Here is a 22926-nt window from a genome sequence, read left to right as displayed (position 1 = left end):
GAAACCAGTACTACTGTACACTGGACGTAGTCAGTATATAATAGTACTGGTTGGTAGTGGTACTGGTGATGGCCTAGTACTATATTGTATTGTGGTAGTACTGGTTGGTATTAGTACTATGAGGTCTAGTACTGGTAGTAGTAGCGGCGTGCTAATGACAGAATCAACGTTGTAGTAGCAGCAGATACTGTGTTAGTGGACATGTTAATGTTTTACCGGTTGGCAGTAGTAGTAGTAGTAGTAGTAGTAGTAGTAGTAGTAGTAGTGGATATTATCCTACTAGTGAAACTACTACAGCTTATAATTGTAGTAGCTATATTTAAGCACAGTTGTGGTTGTTTCAGGATGTAACAACCGAGTACCAAGTACTGACTGAAGTGATGAAAAAGTACCGGTAGTAGAGTCTTAAGTACAAGCTACAGTATTATCAGATGAAATATTGCAGTAGTATTGTGTACTCTGCTCTGTATTTGAGTGCAGGTTCCAGTCTCGGCCTGCAGGGGGAGCCAGAGACGTCCTCCGATGGCCGTATTCATTACCGTTGATGACGCTTCCGTGTTAACAAACAGGCGTTTTAACAGAAACTTTATTTGTAATCAGACTTTTGAATCACTGTTTCTGAGTGAAGATCATTTCCTTCATGTCGGAGAAATCGGGTTCAGTCCGGTGCTTTAATCTGTCAAATGAATAAAGTACACAGGTTCAGAGACCATGTAGTACACATGCTTTTCTAGTTCCAATACTACCTCTATCATACACCAATACTTCTACTAGCCTGCTTCTACAAATACGATTACTGTTCATATGTGTTATACCATTTGTAAAAGCGTGTAATTCTTCTATTACTGCTAAATATACTACAATGTATTTCTGCTACTAGCACCCCAACACTTTTATTATACCCTTATTCCAACTAGCACTACTTCTATCTCAAAATACTATTACTGTTTATCAACCAATATAAGTAATAATAATACATATCCCAATAACACAAATACTATGGTACTAAACCATGAGTACTACTAGATTACAGTACTTCAAGTACAACTGCTGCCACTACTGCAGTACATGCAAGTACTACTAACCTCACTACTACCAATGCTACCAGCAGCATTGGTAGTAGTACTGAGTACACATTGTTGCCACATAGTATGTACTTCTGGAATGTATCTGAATGTGGTGCCTCACCTTCATCAGCTGGACCGCTCCTCCTCTTCATCACAGGCTCTGCAGCGCACACACACACACACACACACACACACACACACAGACACACACACACACACATAGACAAGCACACACACACACACACACACACACAGAAGTCAGGATGTCTGTCCATGAGGGGTCACAAATGTGCGTGTGTGTGTCTGTGTGGGTGTGTGTGTGTGCGTGCGTGTGTGTGTGTGTCTGTGTGGGTGTGTGTGTGCGTGTGTGTCTATGTGTGTGTGTGTGTGTGCGTGTATGTGTGTGTGTGTGTCTATGTGTGTGTGTGTGAGTGTCTATGTGTGTGTGTGTGTGTGTCTATGTGTGTGTGTGTGTGTGTGTCTATGTGTGTGTGTGGCGCTCTTACACGGCCTTGTGGAGGCTCCTCTGGTTCTTCATGTGATCTCTGAAGATGTTGACGGCTTTGAACACGTCCATGTGCTGCTGTCGCTCTTCTACCAGCTTCCTGTACCTGTCGCACAGGTGAGACGCGTTACTTCCTGTGTGGACGAAGCTTCAGAAAGATCGTTATCTTTTTCATTCAAATAAGTTGTAATGTACTACAAGTACTACTACCGTGAATGATCCAAATACTACACCGGGTGTTACCATGGTTACCTGCGTGTCCAGGTGACGTCCGCCCGAGCATCCCCGCTCCACTCCCGGAGGAGGCGGCCGCCGGCCTCCGGCCCCCCGGAGGGGAGCAGCTCGCCGACCACGAGGTGACGGAGGCCGGCCCGGGCCGACAGAGCCACCAGCCAGTAGACGGGCTCCTCCAGGGCCACGGCGTGGAAGGACGCCAGGGAGGACCGCAGCCACGGAGGGGGGGGCGGCGAGGGGAGGCGGCTCTGGAGGGGGGCGGGGGGGGGGGTCGTTTGAGTCATTGTAGCTCGCGGCTATCGCTCATCGACCTGACGCGAACGTACATCGGGCTCACCTGGTTGCCGCTGCGATACTGTTTAAAGGCGTCCCACAGAAGCGACGTTGCGCCGTCCGCTTCCGGGAAGCGACCAATGAGAACCTGCGGGCGGAGACAAGAGGATGATGTCATCCACACCGGAGCGAATCAGAGCAGAAGGTGTGTAGATGCAGGAGGATGAACGCAGTAAGAAGAACACTTTGCAAAGGGAGAAGAAGCGTCTGCCCGTGTAGCAGCAAACGCCCGCTCAGACAGGCGTGAGCGTTGACCTCTGACCTCCAGCATGCCGCCGACTCGCTGCAGGTAGAGCGCCTCCTGCTGGACGAAACGGTCGTAGCAGCTCTGCGTCAGCCGGCCGGACCGCAGCTCCCCGAGGAAGGTGGAGGAGCGGAGGATCTCCTCCACCAACGGGTCGCTGAAACTCCACAACACCTCGAACAGACTCTCCGTGGGCACGATGCCTGAGGGAGAAGTATTCAGATGATGTACTGCAGTAGAAGTACTACCACCATGTACATGTTTGGTATCTGTATTAATCTGCTGAAATATTTACATCCAGGATGTAGCAAAAAAACAGAACCCCTGAGTAGATGTACAGTTAGTACCTGTGAGTAGAAGTACAGTACCTCCTAGGTGTGGTGCGGTAACTACCTGTGAGTAGAAGTACAGTACCTCCTAGGTGTGGTGTGGTTAGTACCTCTGAGTAGAAGTACAGTACCTCCTGGGTGTGGTGCGGTTAGTACCTGTGAGTAGAAGTACAGTACCTCCTAGGTGTGGTGCGGTAACTACCTGTGAGTAGAAGTACAGTACCTCCTGGGTGTGGTGTGGTTAGTACCTCTGAGTAGAAGTACAGCACCTCCTGGGTGTGGTGCGGTCAGTACCTGTGAGTAGAAGTACAGTACCTCCTAGGTGTGGTGCGGTCAGTACCTGTGAGTAGAAGTACAGTACCTCCTAGGTGTGGTGCGGTCAGTACCTGTGAGTAGAAGTACAGTACCTCCTAGGTGTGGTGCGGTAACTACCTGTGAGTAGAAGTACAGTACCTCCTGGGTGTGGTGTGGTTAGTACCTCTGAGTAGAAGTACAGCACCTCCTGGGTGTGGTGCGGTCAGTACCTGTGAGTAGAAGTACAGTACCTCCTAGGTGTGGTGCGGTCAGTACCTGTGAGTAGAAGTACAGTACCTCCTGGGTGTGGTGCGGTTAGTACCTGTGAGTATCTCACCTGGCTCCACTGGTTTCGTGTTGCCGGGGGCGACAGTAGACCTGCTGCTTGACAAGAGGCGACAAAGAGATCAGCTGCTGGCGTCCCAACACGCCGCCGTGTAAAGTACCTGTGAGCGTACCTGGCTCCCGTGGAGCAGATGTAGAACCTGAGCTGGCCACAGGCGGCGCTCTCCAGCTCGCCACCTCAACGGAAAACACACATTACAGTTTGCTTCCTTTCACTCAACGCAGCACTGGGATTTAAGTTCAATGAGCACCAGTTGAGTATTTTACATTAATAAGCAAAGTACTTAATGGTTTGATTGCCAAGCAAGCCCCGCCCCCTCTGCCCATGTCCAGCCTCTGATTGGTCCGGCCACGGATCTTGGACGCCGAGTCGTCGCTCCAAAACCAGGAGCCATTCTTCAGAGAGGAAGACAAAGAGGGACAGGAGTACTTTTTAGAGTGTACTTCTACTCCAATACACAATCACAGATATGTATTAATTGTATGTATGTAAATACACACATGTAACAAGATAAAACACACATATGTAAATGTACAGTACATCACATGTCATTTATCTGACGCTTTTATCCAAAGCGACTTTTCAACCATAAGGACACAAACTCAGAAGAACAAGAAACAAGAAAGTGTGATTTCATCAAATAATGTACAACTTGCTGTAGATAAGAACCATTATAAGTCCAATGTAAGTGCTACAGTTAGTTAGTGTGTTAGTGGAGGTAGAGTCTGAAGAGGTGTGTCTTTAGTCTGAAGACGTGAAGGCTCTCTGTGGTCCTGATGTCTTCAGAGACCTCCTTCCACCATTTAGGAGCAGGACAGCAAAGAGTGGAGATCTAGTCGAGTGTTTTGCTCTCAGTGAGGAGGAACAAGCAGTTTATCACATGCAGAGCGGAGAGTGCGGGTCGGGGTGTCGGGTTGGTAGAGCGAGTATCTACAGGGTGGCGTAGTCAACATATTAACTATTAACTGATAACATATTAACTATTAACTGATAACACATTAACTACGTAGCGGTATCGAGGGATCACAATGCACCTGCCGTGGGCGGCGTCCGCCCAGCCACACCGCGGGGTCGGTGTTTGCCAACTGACGGACAAACTGCCTCTCCTCTGGTGTGTGGAGAGCAGCCAGGTGACCTCCTTTCTGAGCGCACGCAGCCTGTCGCACACACACACACACACACACACACACACACACACACACACACACATGTTAGAGCGGGTGCATATTCACGTGTGGCGAACTACTGAATTAAAACGTCCACCTCGGCGTCGGTCCAGGAGCTCCACACGGGGTAGAAAGCGAAGCACCTGGGCCCAAAGAGGAGCCACCCGGCTGGACACGGAGAGGCCGGCGTGCTCCCCGCTGACACGTCATGCCATCACAAGCACAACGACACGTTAAACGCGGCGGTTAGCGTGTTTCCCGCCAAGTTGTGGTTGAAACCGCTTTACCTGAAGCTGAGAGGGAGACCGACGTCTCCGCCAAGAGGACGGCCAACAGGAGACGAGCCGGCGCACATTCCATCATCTCCTGTAACACACCACACAGGAATGATGGGGAATGAGAGACTCGTCTCCAGGAGGTCAAACCGGCCGTGGAACCAAACTCTGCTTCCATCTGAAGCCTGAGGGCGAGTAACCAGCTGGAGCGGTTTGGTCCTGATGGTTAGCTGATGTGTCTGAGACGTACCAGCCGGCAGCATCCTTAAGCTCCGGTCCACGTCTCAGACCCTTACTGCTCCCCTGCTGAGGTTCTCCAGCTCGCAGGAACAACTGCTTTGGTTTACAGGTGTTTACAAAGAACTCCTTACTAATCCACTACGGCCCCACGGCTACATCCAACTATTAAACCCTCAGGCGTTTTCTGGGAAACAGAAGACAAACACTGGATCGCTTGAGGTGCCTGGGATCTAAATCCGCTGTTCGTTGTGATGTTGTGTGTTTTTGTGTTTTTGTTGTGCCGCGTGTTTCCCCCGGTTTGTTTGTTCCGTCATGTGTTTGTCTCTCTGTCGTTGTCCGTATAGACGCTGCCCTCTGCTGCTTCCCGGCCTGTTGTCACCCACCTGCCCCCTATCATCTCCCTGGTTGTGTGTCGGATTTGTTCCCCCTGTTTTCTTGTTAGCTTCCCTCACATTTGCTGTCCTGCTCCTAAATGGTTGAAGGAGGTCTCTGAAGACATCAGGACCACAGAGAGCCTTCACCTCTTCAGACTAAAGACACACCTCTTCAGACTCTACCTCCACTAACACACTAACTAACTGGAGCACTGACATTGGACTTATAACGGTTCTTATCTACAGCGAGTTGTACATCGGCTTATTTGATGAAATCACACTTTGTTGTTTCTTGTTCTTCTGAGTTTGTGTCCTTATGGTTGAAATGTTCTTGTTGTAAGTCGCTTTGGATGAAAGCGTCAGATAAATGACGTGTGATGTGATGTAATCTAATATATAGGTGTTTCTTTCTGTTGTTCCCTGTCGGATTGTCTACGGATTGTAGTTTAAAGAGTTTTTCTGATTTTGTGTTTTACCTTTTTTGCAAATTTGGTTTTGAAAGAAAAAGAAAAGGAATAAATTTGTTCTCGTTTTTCAAACCTGGGTCTGCGACTGAGTCTCTACGTCTTTGATGTGAGAAACCCAAACAGAATCAGATGGGTTACATGTTGAATTACTCAAAGGTCTTCGGTCTGGATCCCAAAGACTGTTACAGAGAAGTCTGCTGCTCAAATGATGAAAGGTCAAAGTCAGCTTTATGACACAGATACGGGGTAATAAAGTAAACAAAATACGGAAGCATAAAACAAACATGTATAAAGAGAAGGTTCTATAACAAACACGTATAAAGAGAAGGTTCTATAACAAACATGTATAAAGAAAAGGTTCTATAACAAACATGTATAAAGAGACGGTTCAAACACGAACAAAGAGAAGGTTCTATAACAAACATGAACAAAGAGAAGCTTCTATAACAAACACGAACAAAGAGAAGGTTCTATAACAAACACGAACAAAGAGAAGGTTCTATAACAAACACGTATAAAGAGAAGGTTCTATAACAAACATGAACAAAGAGACGGTTCTATAACAAACATGAACAAAGAGAAGGTTCTATAACAAACACGAACAAAGAGAAGGTTCTATAACAAACACGTATAAAGAGAAGGTTCTATAACAAACACGTATAAAGAGAAGGTTCTATAACAAACACGAACAAAGAGAAGGTTCTATAACAAACACGTATAAAGAGAAGGTTCTATAACAAACATGAACAAAGAGAAGGTTCTATAACAAACATGAACAAAGAGACGGTTCTATAACAAACATGAACAAAGAGAAGGTTCTATAACAAACACGTATAAAGAGAAGGTTCTATAACAAACACGAACAAAGAGAAGGTTCTATAACAAACACGTATGAAGAGAAGGTTCTATAACAAACATGAACAAAGAGAAGGTTCTATAACAAACATGAACAAAGAGAAGGTTCTATAACAAACACGTATAAAGAGAAGGTTCTATAACAAACACGAACAAAGAGAAGGTTCTATAACAAACACGTATGAAGAGAAGGTTCTATAACAAACATGAACAAAGAGAAGGTTCTATAACAAACACGAACAAAGAGAAGGTTCTATAACAAACACGTATGAAGAGAAGGTTCTATAACAAACATGAACAAAGAGAAGGTTCTATAACAAACACGAACAAAGAGAAGGTTCTATAACAAACACGTATGAAGAGAAGGTTCTATAACAAACATGAACAAAGAGAAGGTTCTATAACAAACACGAACAAAGAGAAGGTTCTATAACAAACACGTATAAAGAGAAGGTTCTATAACAAACATGAACAAAGAGAAGGTTCTATAACAAACACGTATAAAGAGAAGGTTCTATAACAAACACGTATAAAGAGAAGGTTCTATAACAAACATGGACAAAGAGAAGCTTCTATAACAAACATGAACAAAGAGAAGGTTCTATAACAAACATGAACAAAGAGAAGGTTCTATAACAAACATGAACAAAGAGAAGGTTCTATAACAAACACGAACAAAGAGAAGGTTCTATAACAAACATGGACAAAGAGAAGGTTCTATAACAAACATGGACAAAGAGAAGGTTCTATAACAAACACGAACAAAGAGAAGGTTCTATAACAAACATGAACAAAGAGAAGCTTCTATAACAAACATGAACAAAGAGAAGGTTCTATAACAAACACGTATGAAGAGAAGGTTCTATAACAAACATGAACAAAGAGAAGGTTCTATAACAAACACGAACAAAGAGAAGGTTCTATAACAAACACGTATAAAGAGAAGGTTCTATAACAAACATGAACAAAGAGAAGGTTCTATAACAAACACGTATAAAGAGAAGGTTCTATAACAAACACGAACAAAGAGAAGGTTCTATAACAAACACGTATGAAGAGAAGGTTCTATAACAAACATGAACAAAGAGAAGGTTCTATAACAAACACGAACAAAGAGAAGGTTCTATAACAAACACGTATGAAGAGAAGGTTCTATAACAAACATGAACAAAGAGAAGGTTCTATAACAAACACGAACAAAGAGAAGGTTCTATAACAAACACGTATAAAGAGAAGGTTCTATAACAAACATGAACAAAGAGAAGGTTCTATAACAAACACGTATAAAGAGAAGGTTCTATAACAAACACGTATAAAGAGAAGGTTCTATAACAAACATGGACAAAGAGAAGCTTCTATAACAAACATGAACAAAGAGAAGGTTCTATAACAAACATGAACAAAGAGAAGGTTCTATAACAAACATGAACAAAGAGAAGGTTCTATAACAAACACGAACAAAGAGAAGGTTCTATAACAAACATGGACAAAGAGAAGGTTCTATAACAAACATGGACAAAGAGAAGGTTCTATAACAAACACGAACAAAGAGAAGGTTCTATAACAAACACGAACAAAGAGAAGGTTCTATAACAAACACGTATGAAGAGAAGGTTCTATAACAAACATGAACAAAGAGAAGGTTCTATAACAAACATGAACAAAGAGAAGGTTCTATAACAAACACGTATAAAGAGAAGGTTCTATAACAAACACGAACAAAGAGAAGGTTCTATAACAAACACGTATGAAGAGAAGGTTCTATAACAAACATGAACAAAGAGAAGGTTCTATAACAAACACGAACAAAGAGAAGGTTCTATAACAAACACGTATGAAGAGAAGGTTCTATAACAAACATGAACAAAGAGAAGGTTCTATAACAAACACGAACAAAGAGAAGGTTCTATAACAAACACGTATGAAGAGAAGGTTCTATAACAAACATGAACAAAGAGAAGGTTCTATAACAAACACGAACAAAGAGAAGGTTCTATAACAAACACGTATAAAGAGAAGGTTCTATAACAAACATGAACAAAGAGAAGGTTCTATAACAAACACGTATAAAGAGAAGGTTCTATAACAAACACGTATAAAGAGAAGGTTCTATAACAAACATGGACAAAGAGAAGCTTCTATAACAAACATGAACAAAGAGAAGGTTCTATAACAAACATGAACAAAGAGAAGGTTCTATAACAAACATGAACAAAGAGAAGGTTCTATAACAAACACGAACAAAGAGAAGGTTCTATAACAAACATGGACAAAGAGAAGGTTCTATAACAAACATGGACAAAGAGAAGGTTCTATAACAAACACGAACAAAGAGAAGGTTCTATAACAAACATGAACAAAGAGAAGCTTCTATAACAAACATGAACAAAGAGAAGGTTCTATAACAAACACGTATGAAGAGAAGGTTCTATAACAAACATGAACAAAGAGAAGGTTCTATAACAAACACGAACAAAGAGAAGGTTCTATAACAAACACGTATAAAGAGAAGGTTCTATAACAAACATGAACAAAGAGAAGGTTCTATAACAAACACGTATAAAGAGAAGGTTCTATAACAAACACGAACAAAGAGAAGGTTCTATAACAAACACGTATGAAGAGAAGGTTCTATAACAAACATGAACAAAGAGAAGGTTCTATAACAAACACGAACAAAGAGAAGGTTCTATAACAAACACGTATGAAGAGAAGGTTCTATAACAAACATGAACAAAGAGAAGGTTCTATAACAAACACGAACAAAGAGAAGGTTCTATAACAAACACGTATAAAGAGAAGGTTCTATAACAAACATGAACAAAGAGAAGGTTCTATAACAAACACGTATAAAGAGAAGGTTCTATAACAAACACGTATAAAGAGAAGGTTCTATAACAAACATGGACAAAGAGAAGCTTCTATAACAAACATGAACAAAGAGAAGGTTCTATAACAAACATGAACAAAGAGAAGGTTCTATAACAAACATGAACAAAGAGAAGGTTCTATAACAAACACGAACAAAGAGAAGGTTCTATAACAAACATGGACAAAGAGAAGGTTCTATAACAAACATGGACAAAGAGAAGGTTCTATAACAAACACGAACAAAGAGAAGGTTCTATAACAAACATGAACAAAGAGAAGCTTCTATAACAAACATGAACAAAGAGAAGGTTCTATAACAAACATGGACAAAGAGAAGGTTCTATAACAAACATGGACAAAGAGAAGGTTCTATAACAAACACGAACAAAGAGAAGGTTCTATAACAAACATGAACAAAGAGAAGCTTCTATAACAAACATGAACAAAGAGAAGGTTCTATAACAAACATGAACAAAGAGAAGGTTCTATAACAAACACGTATAAAGAGAAGGTTCTATAACAAACACGAACAAAGAGAAGGTTCTATAACAAACACGAACAAAGAGAAGGTTCTATAACAAACATGAACAAAGAGAAGGTTCTATAACAAACACGTATAAAGAGAAGGTTCTATAACAAACACGAACAAAGAGAAGGTTCTATAACAAACATGAACAAAGAGAAGGTTCTATAACAAACACGTATAAAGAGAAGGTTCTATAACAAACATGAACAAAGAGACGGTTCTATAACAAACACGTATGAAGAGAAGGTTCTATAACAAACACGAACAAAGAGAAGGTTCTATAACAAACACGAACAAAGAGAAGGTTCTATAACAAACATGAACAAAGAGAAGGTTCTATAACAAACACGTATAAAGAGAAGGTTCTATAACAAACACGAACAAAGAGAAGGTTCTATAACAAACACGTATAAAGAGAAGGTTCTATAACAAACAGGAATAAAGAGAAGGTTCTACAACAAATAATACTTACTTACTACAGTACTACATACTTTTGTCACTTCCTATTCGCTAGTGCACTTTATTTTTTAATTTTTACATATTTTTTAATTTTTTACTTCAACTTAATTCTATTATTTTAAACTAACCCATAGCCTTATTCTATTAACCCATAGCGTATTTTATTTTGTTACTCGTGCACTGCTGTCTTATTGTCTATTGTTATACTTTCTACTGTCACGCACCAACCGCCAAGTCAAATTTCTGATATGTCGGACATATTTGGCAATAAATGTTTCCTGATTCCTAAAGAGACAGTTCAAACATGAACAAAGAGACGTTCTATAAAAAACATGTATAAAGAGAAAGTTCTATAACAAACACGTATAAAGAAAAGGTTCTATAGCAAACATGAACAAAGAGACGGTTCTATAACAAACACGTATAAAGAGACGGTTCTATAACAAACACCTATAAAGAGACGGTTCTATAACAAACACCTATAAAGAGACGGTTCTATAACAAACACGTATAAAGAGACGGTTCTATAACAAACACCTATAAAGAGACGGTTCTATAACAAACACGTATAAAGAGACGGTTCTATAACAAACAGGAATAAAGAGAAGGTTCTATAACAAACACGTATAAAGAGACGGTTCTATAACAAACATGGATAAAGTAACAAACATAAAGATGGTTGGTAAAACATTCATTGCAGCAAAGTGTTTCAAAATTGAAGGCGGATTCTTCAACGAAATAAATAAATAAAAGTAAATCATACGTTACTGCTCTCAGTGTATCTTTTTTGAAAAATAAAAACACTCGTGGTATTTCTTCATTCCCCTCTTGCGTGATTACTTTCTACAAGTGCATCCGTCCATTGTGGCGCGGAACGATATCTTCTGCAATGAAGCGTCAGCGTCACGAGATCATTTGCTTCTTTACGTTTTACATATAATGACGTGAACTTCCTCATGGGTTACTTATTAAACCCTTTGGAAGAGTATGAGGCGTTCAGGCACCGTAGGTCCGTAGAGCTTCATGTATATGAGCAGTACATGAATACACACACATATTTTTAATAACCTTATCAATCATCACAGGATTTACATCCGCCACGACATTTACATGCCCCAGGAAAGAGGAACACGCATGAATGAAAACAAGTTCACAAAGAGACGGTTAAGAACCTGTAGATACCCGCTCTACAACATCAGGAGAACACGTCCTCTTCTCACTCAGAAGGCAGCGCAGGTACTGATTCAGGCTCTTGTCGTCTCCCTCCTGGACTACTGGAACTTTCTCCTGCAGGTCTCCTGCTACCACCATTCCACCTCTGCAGCTCATCCAGGATGCAACAGCTCAACTGGTCTTTAACCTTCCTAAGTTCTCCCTCACTCCTCCACTCCTCTGTTCTCTTCACTGGTACCGGTGGCTCATCCAGTTCAGAACATGGTGCTCAGGTACCATGCTGTGAATGGATGGGGTCCAGCTTACATCCAGGACCTGGTCCAACCCGACATCCCGACCCGCACTCTCCGCTCTGCATGTGATAAACTGCTTGTTCCTCCTCACTGAGAGCAAAACACTCGACTAGATCTCCACACTCTGCTGTCCTGCTCCTAAATGGTGGAAGGAGGTCTCTGAAGACATCAGGACCACAGAGAGCCTTCACATCTTCAGACTAAAGACACACCTCTTCATACTCTACCTCCACTAACACACTAACTGTAGCACTTAAATTGTACTTGTAACGTCACTCATCTATAGCAAATTGTAAATTGGCTTATTTGATGAAATTGCACTTTCTTGTTTCTTGTTCTCCTGAGTTTGTACCTTATGGTTGAATGCACTTATTGTACGTCGCTTTGGATAAAAGCGTCAGCTAAATGACATGTAATGTAATGTAATGTAATGTAATGTATAACAAACATGAACAAAGAGAAGGTTCTATAACAAACATGTATAAAGTGTCACGGTGTGGTTCACTTCCTGTTGTATTTTGTAGTTTTCTGCCTCTCGTGTCCCCGGGTAACTTCACTTCCTGCCTTGTCCCGTCATCCCCTGTGATCGTCTGATAGTTTCCACCTGTGTCCAATCACCTGCACCTCCCTTGTGTATTTAAGCCGTGTGTCTCTTGTCGTGTCATTGTCTATCGTCGTGGATGTTCATAGTTTCATGCCTGCTGGTTTTCCCCCTGGTTCCTGTGTGTTTTTGCCCCTTGGCCTTTTGATTTTAAATCTGGTGACTATTAAAGTATTTTGTTTTCCGTGAAGTCTGCATTTGAGTCCTGCCTCCCTGACACAAAGAGGAGGTTCTATAACAAACATGGACAAAGAGGAGGTTCTATAACAAACATGGACAAAGAGGGGTATGTAGAGCTTCATGTATATGAGCAATAAATAAATGCAAATATTTATTTCTCCCCGTATATAGAGGGAGAGAGAGAGAAGAGTTCTAACCTTATCGATCATCACAGGATTTACTTCCGCCACGACATTTACATGTCCCTTTAACGACAGAGGAAACAGAGGTCACATATGGACACAGGGAGGAGGACAGAGGAATCCACTTCATGCACAATGAAGACGTGGTCCTAAGAACCTTGAAACCTGCCAAAGACGTTTTTACATTACAGGTCATTTAGCTGACGCTTTTATCCAATGCCACCCACATTTTTAACTCATGGCTTTAACATTTTTGTCCCAGGGAGCAATTCGGCGTCAGGTGTCTTGCTCAGGGACACTTCGACATGGGACATGGAGCAGCCGGGGCTCGAACCACCAACCTTGCGGTTCCCGGCGCTCCCTCTCTACCCCTGATCAACCATCACAGGATTTACATCCGCCACGGTCTCCCTGGAGACGCTAAATGATGGGGAGGGAGAGGGAATGTTGTACATCCTGTTAGAGTGTGTGTGTGTGTGTGCGTCTGTGTGCGTGTGCGTGTGCGTGTGTGGGGGATTCGGGGTCCTGATCCCGTAGAAAAAGATCACCTAGAGAAAAGAGCCTTCTTGTCTCTGTCACAATGCAGCAGTGATGAGTGACGGGCGAAGGGGGGTGAGAGCTGGAGATGATATAATTATTTGAATAATAATAAGTAAGTAAGTCATGAATACATATTTATACATAAATATAATTTAGGTAGGTATTATCGTTTAGAATGATCTGGATTATTCACCTTAAAAAAATTAAAACAATTTTCTTACATATTCCCCTTTTAGTTTGACTGACAGTGAAACATCTAAAATATTACATTCAGAAAACAAATAACTAAAATGGTAGAAGCCATGTCATGATGTCTATATATTCATATATTACATCACATCCCATTTTATTTTATTTGAAATAAATCCAAATAGAATATAAAGTGTTGAGGGAGTTCACCTGCAGCTCTACAGATTCTGTTTCTACACCTCCCCTCCTCTTTCTCCCCCCTCCTTCTCACCACATCCTGCCCCCCAAATCCCCCCAGAGTTCCTCTTGACACGAACCCTCTGGCCGGATCGAGGTCTTCATCACAACAGCCGAAGAGACTCTGGAGGAAGAAAAGAAGAAGAGTCTTACCTGAAGGTAACAAGACTCACTCATTCATTGACTCCTTCACTCACTCACTCACTCATTGACTCTTTCACTCACTCACTCATTCATTGATTCCTTCACTCATTCACTCACTCATTGACTCTTTCACTCACTCACTCATTCATTGACTCCTTCACTCATTCACTCACTCATTGACTCTTTCACTCACTCACTCATTTATTGACTCCATCACTCACTCACTCATTGACTCCTTCACTCACTCACTCATTGACTCTTTCACTCACTCACTCATTTATTGACTCCTTCACTCACTCATTGACTCTTTCACTCACTCATTTATTGACTCCTTCACTCACTCATTCATTGACTCCTTCACTCACTCATTCATTGACTCTTTCACTCACTCATTCATTTATTGACTCCTTCACTCACTCACTCCTTCATTTACTCCTTCACTCACTCACTCATTTATTGACTCCTTCACTCATTCATTGACTCCTTCACTCACTCACTCTCTCCTTCATTGACTCCTTCACTCACTCATGTATTGACTCCTTCACTCACTCACTCATTCATTGACTCCTTCGCTCACTCATCCATTGACTCACTTACTTATTCATTGACTTCTTCACTCACTCACTCATTCATTGACTTCTTCACTCACTCACTCATTCATTGACTTCTTCACTCACTCACTCATTCATTGACTTCTTCACTCACTCATCCATTGACTCACTCACTTACTCATTCACTCAGTCATCCATTGACTCAGTCACTCATTCATTGACTTCTTCACTCACTCACTCATCCATTGACTCCTTCATTCACTCATTCGCTCACTCATTCATGACTCCTTCACTCACTCACTCATCCATTGCCTCACTCATTCATTGACTCATTCACTCACTTCTCTGTTAGAGATATCCACCTGCTTAATGCTCGCTGCACTAATAACAACGCAATGAAAAACAAAAAGAGTAAAAACGAAATATCTGTTTTCATAAATGAACTTAAATGATCCTGGAATAAATAACTAGATGTTGTGTTGAGTCATCGATGGATTAGAACCTGCACATTATTCACATCTTTGTCTCAGTTGACCATTGTTCTTAAAACAAATATCTCTTTTAATTAACTTTGACATGAATTAAAACAAACAGCAGCCTGCTCACCGCGGCACGGCGTGTGTGTTCATCCCCAGAGGTAAATAGTCCCAAAGAATCAACTCTTTCCTCCTCAGATGTTTGAGGAAAGTATCGGGCCCTTTGAAGCATTTCACATGTATATTTGTCAGTTTTCCTTGGACTAATAAAAGATCATTTTATCACATCGCATTTGTCTTACGCAGCTGTCGTAGTCTTTGCGGTAGTGACTCGACAGCATCTCAGCAGCGTCCAGAGATTAGAGACAGCAGCGGATTAAAAACCAGCGCGTCAGGTGCTCAGAACCCGTTGAAAGGCCATCATGTGGCCCAATGAGCGCGGCCCTGACGCACGCACGCCCGGGTTTAACGTCCTGGACAAGCCGGAGCTCCATTCTCCCACTGAGCAAACAAGTGTGGGAGTGGATTTATATATTGCATTAAACTGTTCAGGTGTGCAGAGGGGAAGTGGCTCGGGGAACGGTGCCAGGTGGAGCCAATTGGCCTCAGCTGAGCTGAATGCGTATTCATTGTGTTTGTCTTGTTAATTAAAATGCAGTAAGGGCGAGAGAGAGCGGCAGAACGAGCGAGCTAGGAGCTCTCTGTGGGTTGACAACGGAAAGAGCACTATCAACCAAACCTGCCGTGTCCTGCCTCCTGGTACCCACAAGAACCTACAGTGCACCTGTGACAAATGTGTTGAGATTTATTATTGATCATTTTCTGAGACTGTCGAGTCCAAATACGAAGCACATAATTCAAGCTTTTCTTCCCTTTATTTTATTTTTTCTGAATTGAAACACTTATTTGAACATGTAAAATGATCAGATTTTATTTGTCTTCTCTTATTTTGAAAGGCAGCCCTACTTTAATTTAGTTAATTGAGAGAATATTATTTATATTTGCAGTCAAACTTATATGTTCAGTTCTTTGTTACGTGACAATAAATATTGTCAAAAGGTTTTTGAATCACACGGACTTCATTTGTTAGTCGTGTATTGATTAAATGCGTCCGGACTTTTGATTTGACAAATTCTCTCTAACTGGACCTCATTACATTTTATTTGAACCCCCCATATCTACATATTTTAAGCGTGTTCAGTAAACCATCAAAACATTGTTAAAGTCATTTTTTGTTGCATTCATGTGAACTGAATATTGGAGGAAAAAACCTATTTTATACTCGGGTTAACTTTAAACCGTGGCAAGTGAATAACATCGAAGCTCCTACAACTAGTTTTGGCTAGTTTGAACTAGTGGAGTGAAAGTGTTCGTTGAGATCGAGATGAATGCTGGTTGATTTCAGTCGCCCAGTGACTTGCGGCGCTCCGCCTTTCTGCGCTGTGATTCTCCGTAGCATGCGGTCGCCCCTCCGGTGTTTCTGGGTGGGTGTGCTGCTGCTGTCTCTGGCTCCCTCCACCTTGACCTTCTCCAGCGGCGCCGGCCACGCCTCCTGTGGGGAGATGATTCCCGGCCACATCCGCTCCCACCCCCGGGACGGGGGACGCGAACACATCGCCCTGCGCGCATCCGCCTCTTCTTACCTACCTGGACAGTTTGTGACAGGTAAGAACTGAACCACACACACCAATTAACAAGAAACTGGGCGGGTTTAGTTAAACTCACTGCATCTGTTCCCGTCTCCTCAGTGACGGTACGAAGCTCTCGGGACTTCATGGGCTTCCTGCTTCAGGCCCGTCGCGTGGAAAGCGCCAGGAAGGGGGTGGGACCCAGGAGGGGGGGTCCGGGGCTGGTGAGTGGCTCCTGGACCTTTGCGCCGCCCGGCACTCACACCCTGCGCTGCCTCTCCGAGGGCGACACCCTCACGCACTCGGACAAACAGCTGAAGAGGAACCTGTCTTTCGTGTGGCGAGCCCCCGATGCGCCCGCGGGAGACATCAGGTTCTAGTAAGTACGGCCGAGGCTCGTAAAGTCTGGGGTTCCTCTGCACAAGTACAAAAAAAACCCTGAGATTTACTGGACATACTAATGTTTGCTTTTCTACTTTCATTAGCTCTGGTTAATTGCATCTTTTTATATTCAGCTACCACTTTGTCGTTCCAGCATCACAGTGGTGCAGTCTTACTTTCTATACTGGGCAAGCATCGAGTCCGCGGTTGTCCGTGATGGGAGTCGTGGTCCTCGGACTGGGAGTAACATCACTGGAGACGATGCAAGGAACTATGCACAACAGGACAAGGAAGTTACCCCTCTGCCAGGTATGCAACTCAGACAAAGCTGAATGTTTTTCCCTTCAGATACAAGAAGTTTGACAAAATATTTAAGCCATAAAAAGCAACTTGTGGCAACGGTAAAACACCAGGTACACCAGGTATCTAAAATAACGTTGTTTGGTCTCTTTATCCTCATGAACTGGTGAAGGATCAAATAAGGAAATGAACCAGAGAGCCAGGCCTACACCAACAAGCAGTGTAGAACAAAGCTACAGACCTCAGGAAACACAAACAGAAGCGTCGCGTCCAGTCTGGGAGGTAAACCCTCTGACAAACCAGGCGGTCAATAAAAGAAAAAAGAGTTCCATTATTTGGGGTTTTAATCAGAATGCTACCAAAGGCAGTAGGAAGGACACTTATACAACCGTCTCACATGTCAGTGAAGAAGCAGAATCAACTCACCAAGTTCTCGAAGGGGTGGAAACTGGTACTGACATTTTGTCCAACATCACCAGCCCCCTTTTCCTGCTCCAACCCAATGCTTCCCTACTCCCTTTGATGGAGGGTGAGATTGAACGGAACTCTAAGGATCTAATACTGCCCAACGTTCCCGAAACAACGGTTAATTCCAGTAGAACCAACGTACCTTCAACCAACCACGGCTTCCACAATATAAAACCCACCATCCACGATCCATCTCAGAATCGAAGGGAGACAATTCCGGACCAAAGTATATCTGTAAAGTTTTTGAACCAAAGTAGCTTTTTGCAGCCCTGGAGGATTACCAAGTCCCAAATGAGTCTAATCAAGAATGAAAAGGGCCACCACTTCGTTCCTCAGCCCCAGAATCTTCAACTTGAACCTTCTCCCCACCCCGAAACAGCTTCAGTCGAACCTATTCTTCACTCTCCAACTGGTCCAAGCCAAACCTCTGCCTTCTTCCGTGAACCTTTATCTATGTCCCGAACCTCTCCACCACACATTTTCCCATCCATCACCCTTATCCTGCAACCCATGAGCAGTTTACCTCACCCTGAAAAGAGTCGACCCACAACTCAATTTAGACAAACAACAGCTTCACCTCTGAGCAGACCTTCCCCACCTCAACCTGTGAGTTTTGCCCAAGTCATGACTCAAACTATCCCAACTCTAACTCATAGTCAAACTAGCTATACCCAAACAGAACACTCCAAATCTGTCCCAACGGCTGAGGCTTTGAGTATCTCTCCCCAGCCATGGTCCCTCCAATGGTTCCGGCCCCCTTCCCAAACCGCTGACCCCCAGGTGCATACCTTTGGTAGGAAGCCAACTCAAACATCAGCAACTCTTCGATCTATCAACCTTCTGCACTTAACATCAAGGGTTAGACTGGGTGAAGATAAGAAAGTCAAAGGTCCTCTGTCTCAAGCAAAGCTTGAATCCTCTGCATCTCCTTCCCGTTTAGGGTCTACCTCCTTTTCCTCCAGCCATGGATGGCATGCCTCTTCCCTTGTTCCCCCCACCACTCCTATGTATCTCTCCGAAGGTTCAGCCCCTTTATCCATACGTACGTTTTTCCACCATGACTCTTTGTCATCTTTACCCTTTCCCACCTCAATGAAGAACCTACCCGAAACAGCTCCAGCCCTCATTTCTCTCCCTTCTCCTTCCCCAATCTCTATTCCTCGTCATTCGCCAGCTCAACCTTCCTCTACTTCCCCTCTACCATCCTCCTTAACCTCTTCTACTGTAGGTCCTTCAAACTCCTCAGACTATCCATCCTTATTACCCATGATTGCCTCAGCCCCTTTATCTACTTCTTCCTCATCTCCTTTCACCTCCTCCCAAACCATCACAGGTTCAGCCAATTCCTTGGCCTCTTTTCCGACCATCTCTCCAGCCCTCATTTCCTACTCAATGTCCTCATCAACCTCTTCCATTTCTTCTCCCCCGTCCCCTCCCTCTTATTACCCATCCATCGCTAGTTCCACCTCAACATCCTCCTCCTCCTCAAACTTGTTTGCCACCTTTTCTTCGTCCCGGTCTACCGGCCCTCAGCCAGAACCCTCTCCAGCTCCCCGTCGCTCTTTCTACAACCCTCTAGCATCTTTCACCCCCTCTCTTGTTCCTCCCCAACAACTCACCCCAGGTCACTGGATGCCAATCCAGAACCACATCGAATCATCCAATGCTGGAACCAACAGCGATCTGCCAACACCAAGAACAGCGGTGCACCCAAACCTCAACTCAAACCTCGGCCCCAAGTTGAAACCAAACCTTCCCAAAACCGGCCCTGAACCCAAACCTCCCCCCAAGCCGCCTAGGACTCCAGACAAGAAGCATCCAGACGTACCGCCCCGGCACAGCGCATGGGAGCTGAGCATGCTTCTTGGCTGCTCGGTGGGGCTGGGCACGGTGCTGGTGGTCTTAGTGAGGTACACTTGCCGCCAGGCCTGCGGCAAACAGACTCAGCTGACGCTGAATGACAGAGAGACGGAGTACGGGAGAGGAGAGAGAGGGCTCCTTCACCTCCCAGAGGGTGGAGATCTGGTCCGGGTCCGGAGAATCAGGGAGAACAGTTTTGTGCTCCTGGCAGAGTATGATGTCCTCGCATCCCCTGGAAACTGAAGGCCGCCCACACAAATGGTTTGAGATACTAAATTCTACGCTACTGGAAGAGCAGAGGTTTTGGAGCCTGCAGCAACATTAGGTTCAGTAAAGTATCAAATAAAGAATGTAACGTCATGAATGGTATCTAACTAGCCTAGCATGAATGGTACTACTAATAAAGAATTGACCTTTTCCAATGGTAACTAACTAGCCTAACATGAATGGTGATGCAAATGATGGACTTTCTTTAATGGTAGCCGACCAGCCAAGAATGAATGTCCCATTAACTAGCCAAGCTAGTTCACGGCATTATGAAAACATGAAGATAGTGGTCATACCTTGATGAAAAGGGTGTTTTAATCTAAATATCCAACTTGTGCGAAAATGTTCGTTTGTAGCCCCGAGATTTAGGCCTCCAGCATGTTTAGAGAATTAAAGCAACAATATGCTTCTTAATTGAATGTATGATATTTAAAGACGAGGCAAGGATGATTTCAAACTTTGACTTCTGCTCACCAACATTAAACATTTATACTAAATCTAAAAAAAAGTGTCATTTGAAGTCATATGGAAGGATGTTACAATAAAGTATATTTTCAGTGTTATACATTGTGTCCTGATTCCTGATTTTATCTGTGGTCTGTTTGTACAGTAAAGCTGGTTGTTCAGTCATTTCATAACACTGTGTGTCAGAAGGCCTCTCTGGTCTGTTGGCAGGACTTTCACAGTATTCATTTATTATTACTTCATTCAAACGAGGTGTCAGAAGAGCCATCTGTCCAGAAAACCATGGGTCAGTGAAAGGAATGAGCTGCAAATAAATCCCAGTTTATCCCGGATGTTCTGCATTGAAACTAACCGTGAGAAGGAACATTAGACGAAGGATTGTTAAGACTTAAAAGAGAAAGTAGGATAAACTTCTTACATACACTTTTCTGGGATTCCTCTACGGATACATACAGATAAAGAGGCTGAAACATATGTTTTAAGTTTGTAGGTTTATTTCTGGGCGCTGTAAACAAGTGAAAGGAAACAGATTTCTTACTAAATATCTTTCTTTCCAAAACACCCCACCAACAAAAGGCTCTCTCTGCAAACAGATCGTTGCGTCTTTGGATGAAATCAATCTGATTGCGGGGGTTGTCCTGTGGAGGAATATGTATCTACGGTAAACAAGCAAGTTGCCGTGAATACAACGATGCACGTTTCGTCCAACGAGGAAACCAAACTCATCGGTGGAGGAGAAATATTCCCAGCCAACACAGCAGATATACCAATTCTAGCTCTATCAGTATTACTATAAATCATTGTCCAGATCGCAACCCCAGCAAATGATTAACAGGAATGCTGCCGAAGTGCCCCTGAGCAAAGTCTGAGCCCTTTTATTTGTACATTGTCCAAAAGTTAATGTCCATTTGGTCACGTCACAGAGCAGCTTTGAGGGATGTCGCAGCTCCAGTTTTGATTGGTTGTGACAATGATGCGTTCGCTGTCGTCTCGATGAATAGGATAAACGGCCAGTAGGGAACTAGTGAATGGATCTCCATGAGATTTGATAAAGACATTCGTGGTTCCCAGATGACAAAGCACAATTGCTTTGGTGGTTCCCTGAACTTTCCTGTAGCGCCACAAGTGGCTCAGTTTCTACTTCAAAATATCAACATGACGAACCTGGTTGTCAGAATCTAGACAGTTGGATGGAAAGCCATGACCTTTGATTCAGACATTCAAGGTCCCCGCAGGATGAACAGTAAAAGCTTTTGTGGCCCCCTGACTTTTGTCATCCAGTCAAAATTTGTATTCCTCCAATAATCCCTAGTTAGCCGTACTTCACGATATCACTCAGATAGAATGAGGTCTCATCTGCGTAGAAAATGATAATCTAGAGATACAGGAAAGATCGCCCGATTCCCTTCATGCCAACAAATAAATATTTTGAATCAGAAACTCGTTCTTATCCTGGATATTAAACATCAGACTCAAATCAGAAATGTAACACATGTCCTCATTCTCTGCCAGTAACAGCTAAAGAGAGTAGAAAAAAAAGTAGAAAACAGCCAGAAAGTTTTAAAAAGAACTCTGTCTTTCCTGCTTCAGGAGTGGGGGGGCATTATTCAAATGAAGTACTCCAAAAAAACACTTATGCTCTTTTTGCAGGTATTTCATATAAAAAATAAAAGTTATTATTATGCTTCTTTGAAATATAAAATAATACATATGACAATATGACATTTTCGTTTCGTCACACAATCTGAGGGGTCTGGTAGGGGTCACGCGCCCCCCCCCCCCCCACGCCGCGTTGAGGCCTCTGTTGATTATTCGTAATAAGGCACGTGGAAGAACCATCGGAACACCCGCTTCCTCTCCTCCGTCAGACGGGCTGAAGAGTCGACAGCTTCAGCGCCTGAGCAGAGAGGAACGAGGGGGGGGGGGGGGGGGGGACTACTTAGTAAGGAGAATATTCATCACATTATACGAGTTCATATCTATAAATTCTCACGTTTAAGAAAAAACAGAAAATTCACCAAACATTTAAATCGGAATTTTCTTCATCTAATATCTGAGAATAAGATTACATTTACAGTGATGTCATCATTCTGCTTTAAACAGCTCCAATAAGAACAACACACTTGATTTACTAGATCTACATTCTACGGGTGAAATATTCCTTTGATAACGGACGCGGAGCGACAGCAGAGGGCGCTGCAGCACAGCTCCAGACGAAAGGCCAGAAGAAGAACCGCTCACTGCTCAGTAATGGAACGCGGCCCAAGTTCAACAACACACTGGACTGCCGGAGAGGAGAGCAGGTTAGTGTTGGAATGCAGCCCGCAGGCTCAGGGAGAGGCCCAGAGCAGTGTGTGTGTGTGTGTGTGTGTGTGTGCACCTTCTGCTGGCTGGTCATCCAGCTCC

The 22926-nt window shown here is 43.2% G+C and overlaps 3 protein-coding genes across 9 annotated transcripts in view; 1 reads left to right on the top strand and 2 right to left on the bottom strand.

Annotated features, from left to right (window-relative positions):
- Window positions 1–568: 568 nt before the first annotated feature.
- Window positions 569–13082, bottom strand: LOC120823106 (uncharacterized). 7 transcript variants are annotated; one of them, XM_078106026.1, is made up of 14 exons: window positions 11349–11480; window positions 5948–6071; window positions 4806–4884; window positions 4616–4716; window positions 4387–4509; window positions 3636–3747; window positions 3465–3528; window positions 3329–3387; window positions 2402–2586; window positions 2144–2227; window positions 1825–2054; window positions 1574–1678; window positions 1189–1227; window positions 569–676 (listed from the first exon to the last, which is right to left on the bottom strand). In XM_078106026.1, exons 3-13 carry the CDS (start codon window positions 4879–4881, stop codon window positions 1194–1196), a joined length of 1173 nt encoding a protein of 390 aa, XP_077962152.1. In that variant the 5' UTR covers window positions 4882–4884; window positions 5948–6071; window positions 11349–11480; the 3' UTR covers window positions 569–676; window positions 1189–1193. The 7 variants fall into 7 exon arrangements, with proteins under 7 accessions (XP_077962152.1, XP_077962153.1, XP_040039138.2 ...); XM_078106027.1 differs by lacking the exon at window positions 5948–6071 and having other exon boundaries at window positions 11354–11493; XM_040183204.2 differs by lacking the exon at window positions 5948–6071 and having other exon boundaries at window positions 11349–11488.
- Window positions 13083–16608: 3526 nt separating this feature from the next.
- Window positions 16609–20618, top strand: reeld1 (reeler domain containing 1). Its single transcript, XM_040182017.2, has 4 exons — window positions 16609–16816; window positions 16900–17158; window positions 17315–17469; window positions 17633–20618. Exons 1-4 carry the CDS (start codon window positions 16609–16611, stop codon window positions 20029–20031), a joined length of 3021 nt encoding a protein of 1006 aa, XP_040037951.2. The 3' UTR covers window positions 20032–20618.
- Window positions 20619–20996: 378 nt separating this feature from the next.
- Window positions 20997–22926, bottom strand: part of slc10a7 (solute carrier family 10 member 7) — a 5464-nt gene continuing 3534 nt past the window's right edge. The window contains exons 10-11 of the mRNA XM_040182023.2: window positions 22901–22926; window positions 20997–22417 (exon numbers count right to left, since the gene is read on the bottom strand). The exon at window positions 22901–22926 is cut by the window's right edge and continues 120 nt beyond it. Coding sequence (XP_040037957.2) covers window positions 22385–22417; window positions 22901–22926 — 59 coding nt within the window. The 3' untranslated portion in view covers window positions 20997–22384. The remainder of the gene's footprint in view (window positions 22418–22900) is intronic.

Source organism: Gasterosteus aculeatus, chromosome 7 (genome assembly GCF_964276395.1).
Source record: "Gasterosteus aculeatus chromosome 7, fGasAcu3.hap1.1, whole genome shotgun sequence".
Taxonomy (NCBI): domain Eukaryota; kingdom Metazoa; phylum Chordata; class Actinopteri; order Perciformes; family Gasterosteidae; genus Gasterosteus; species Gasterosteus aculeatus.
Note: the sequence above shows the minus strand (reverse complement) of the source record. Positions and strands in the feature narration are given on the sequence as shown.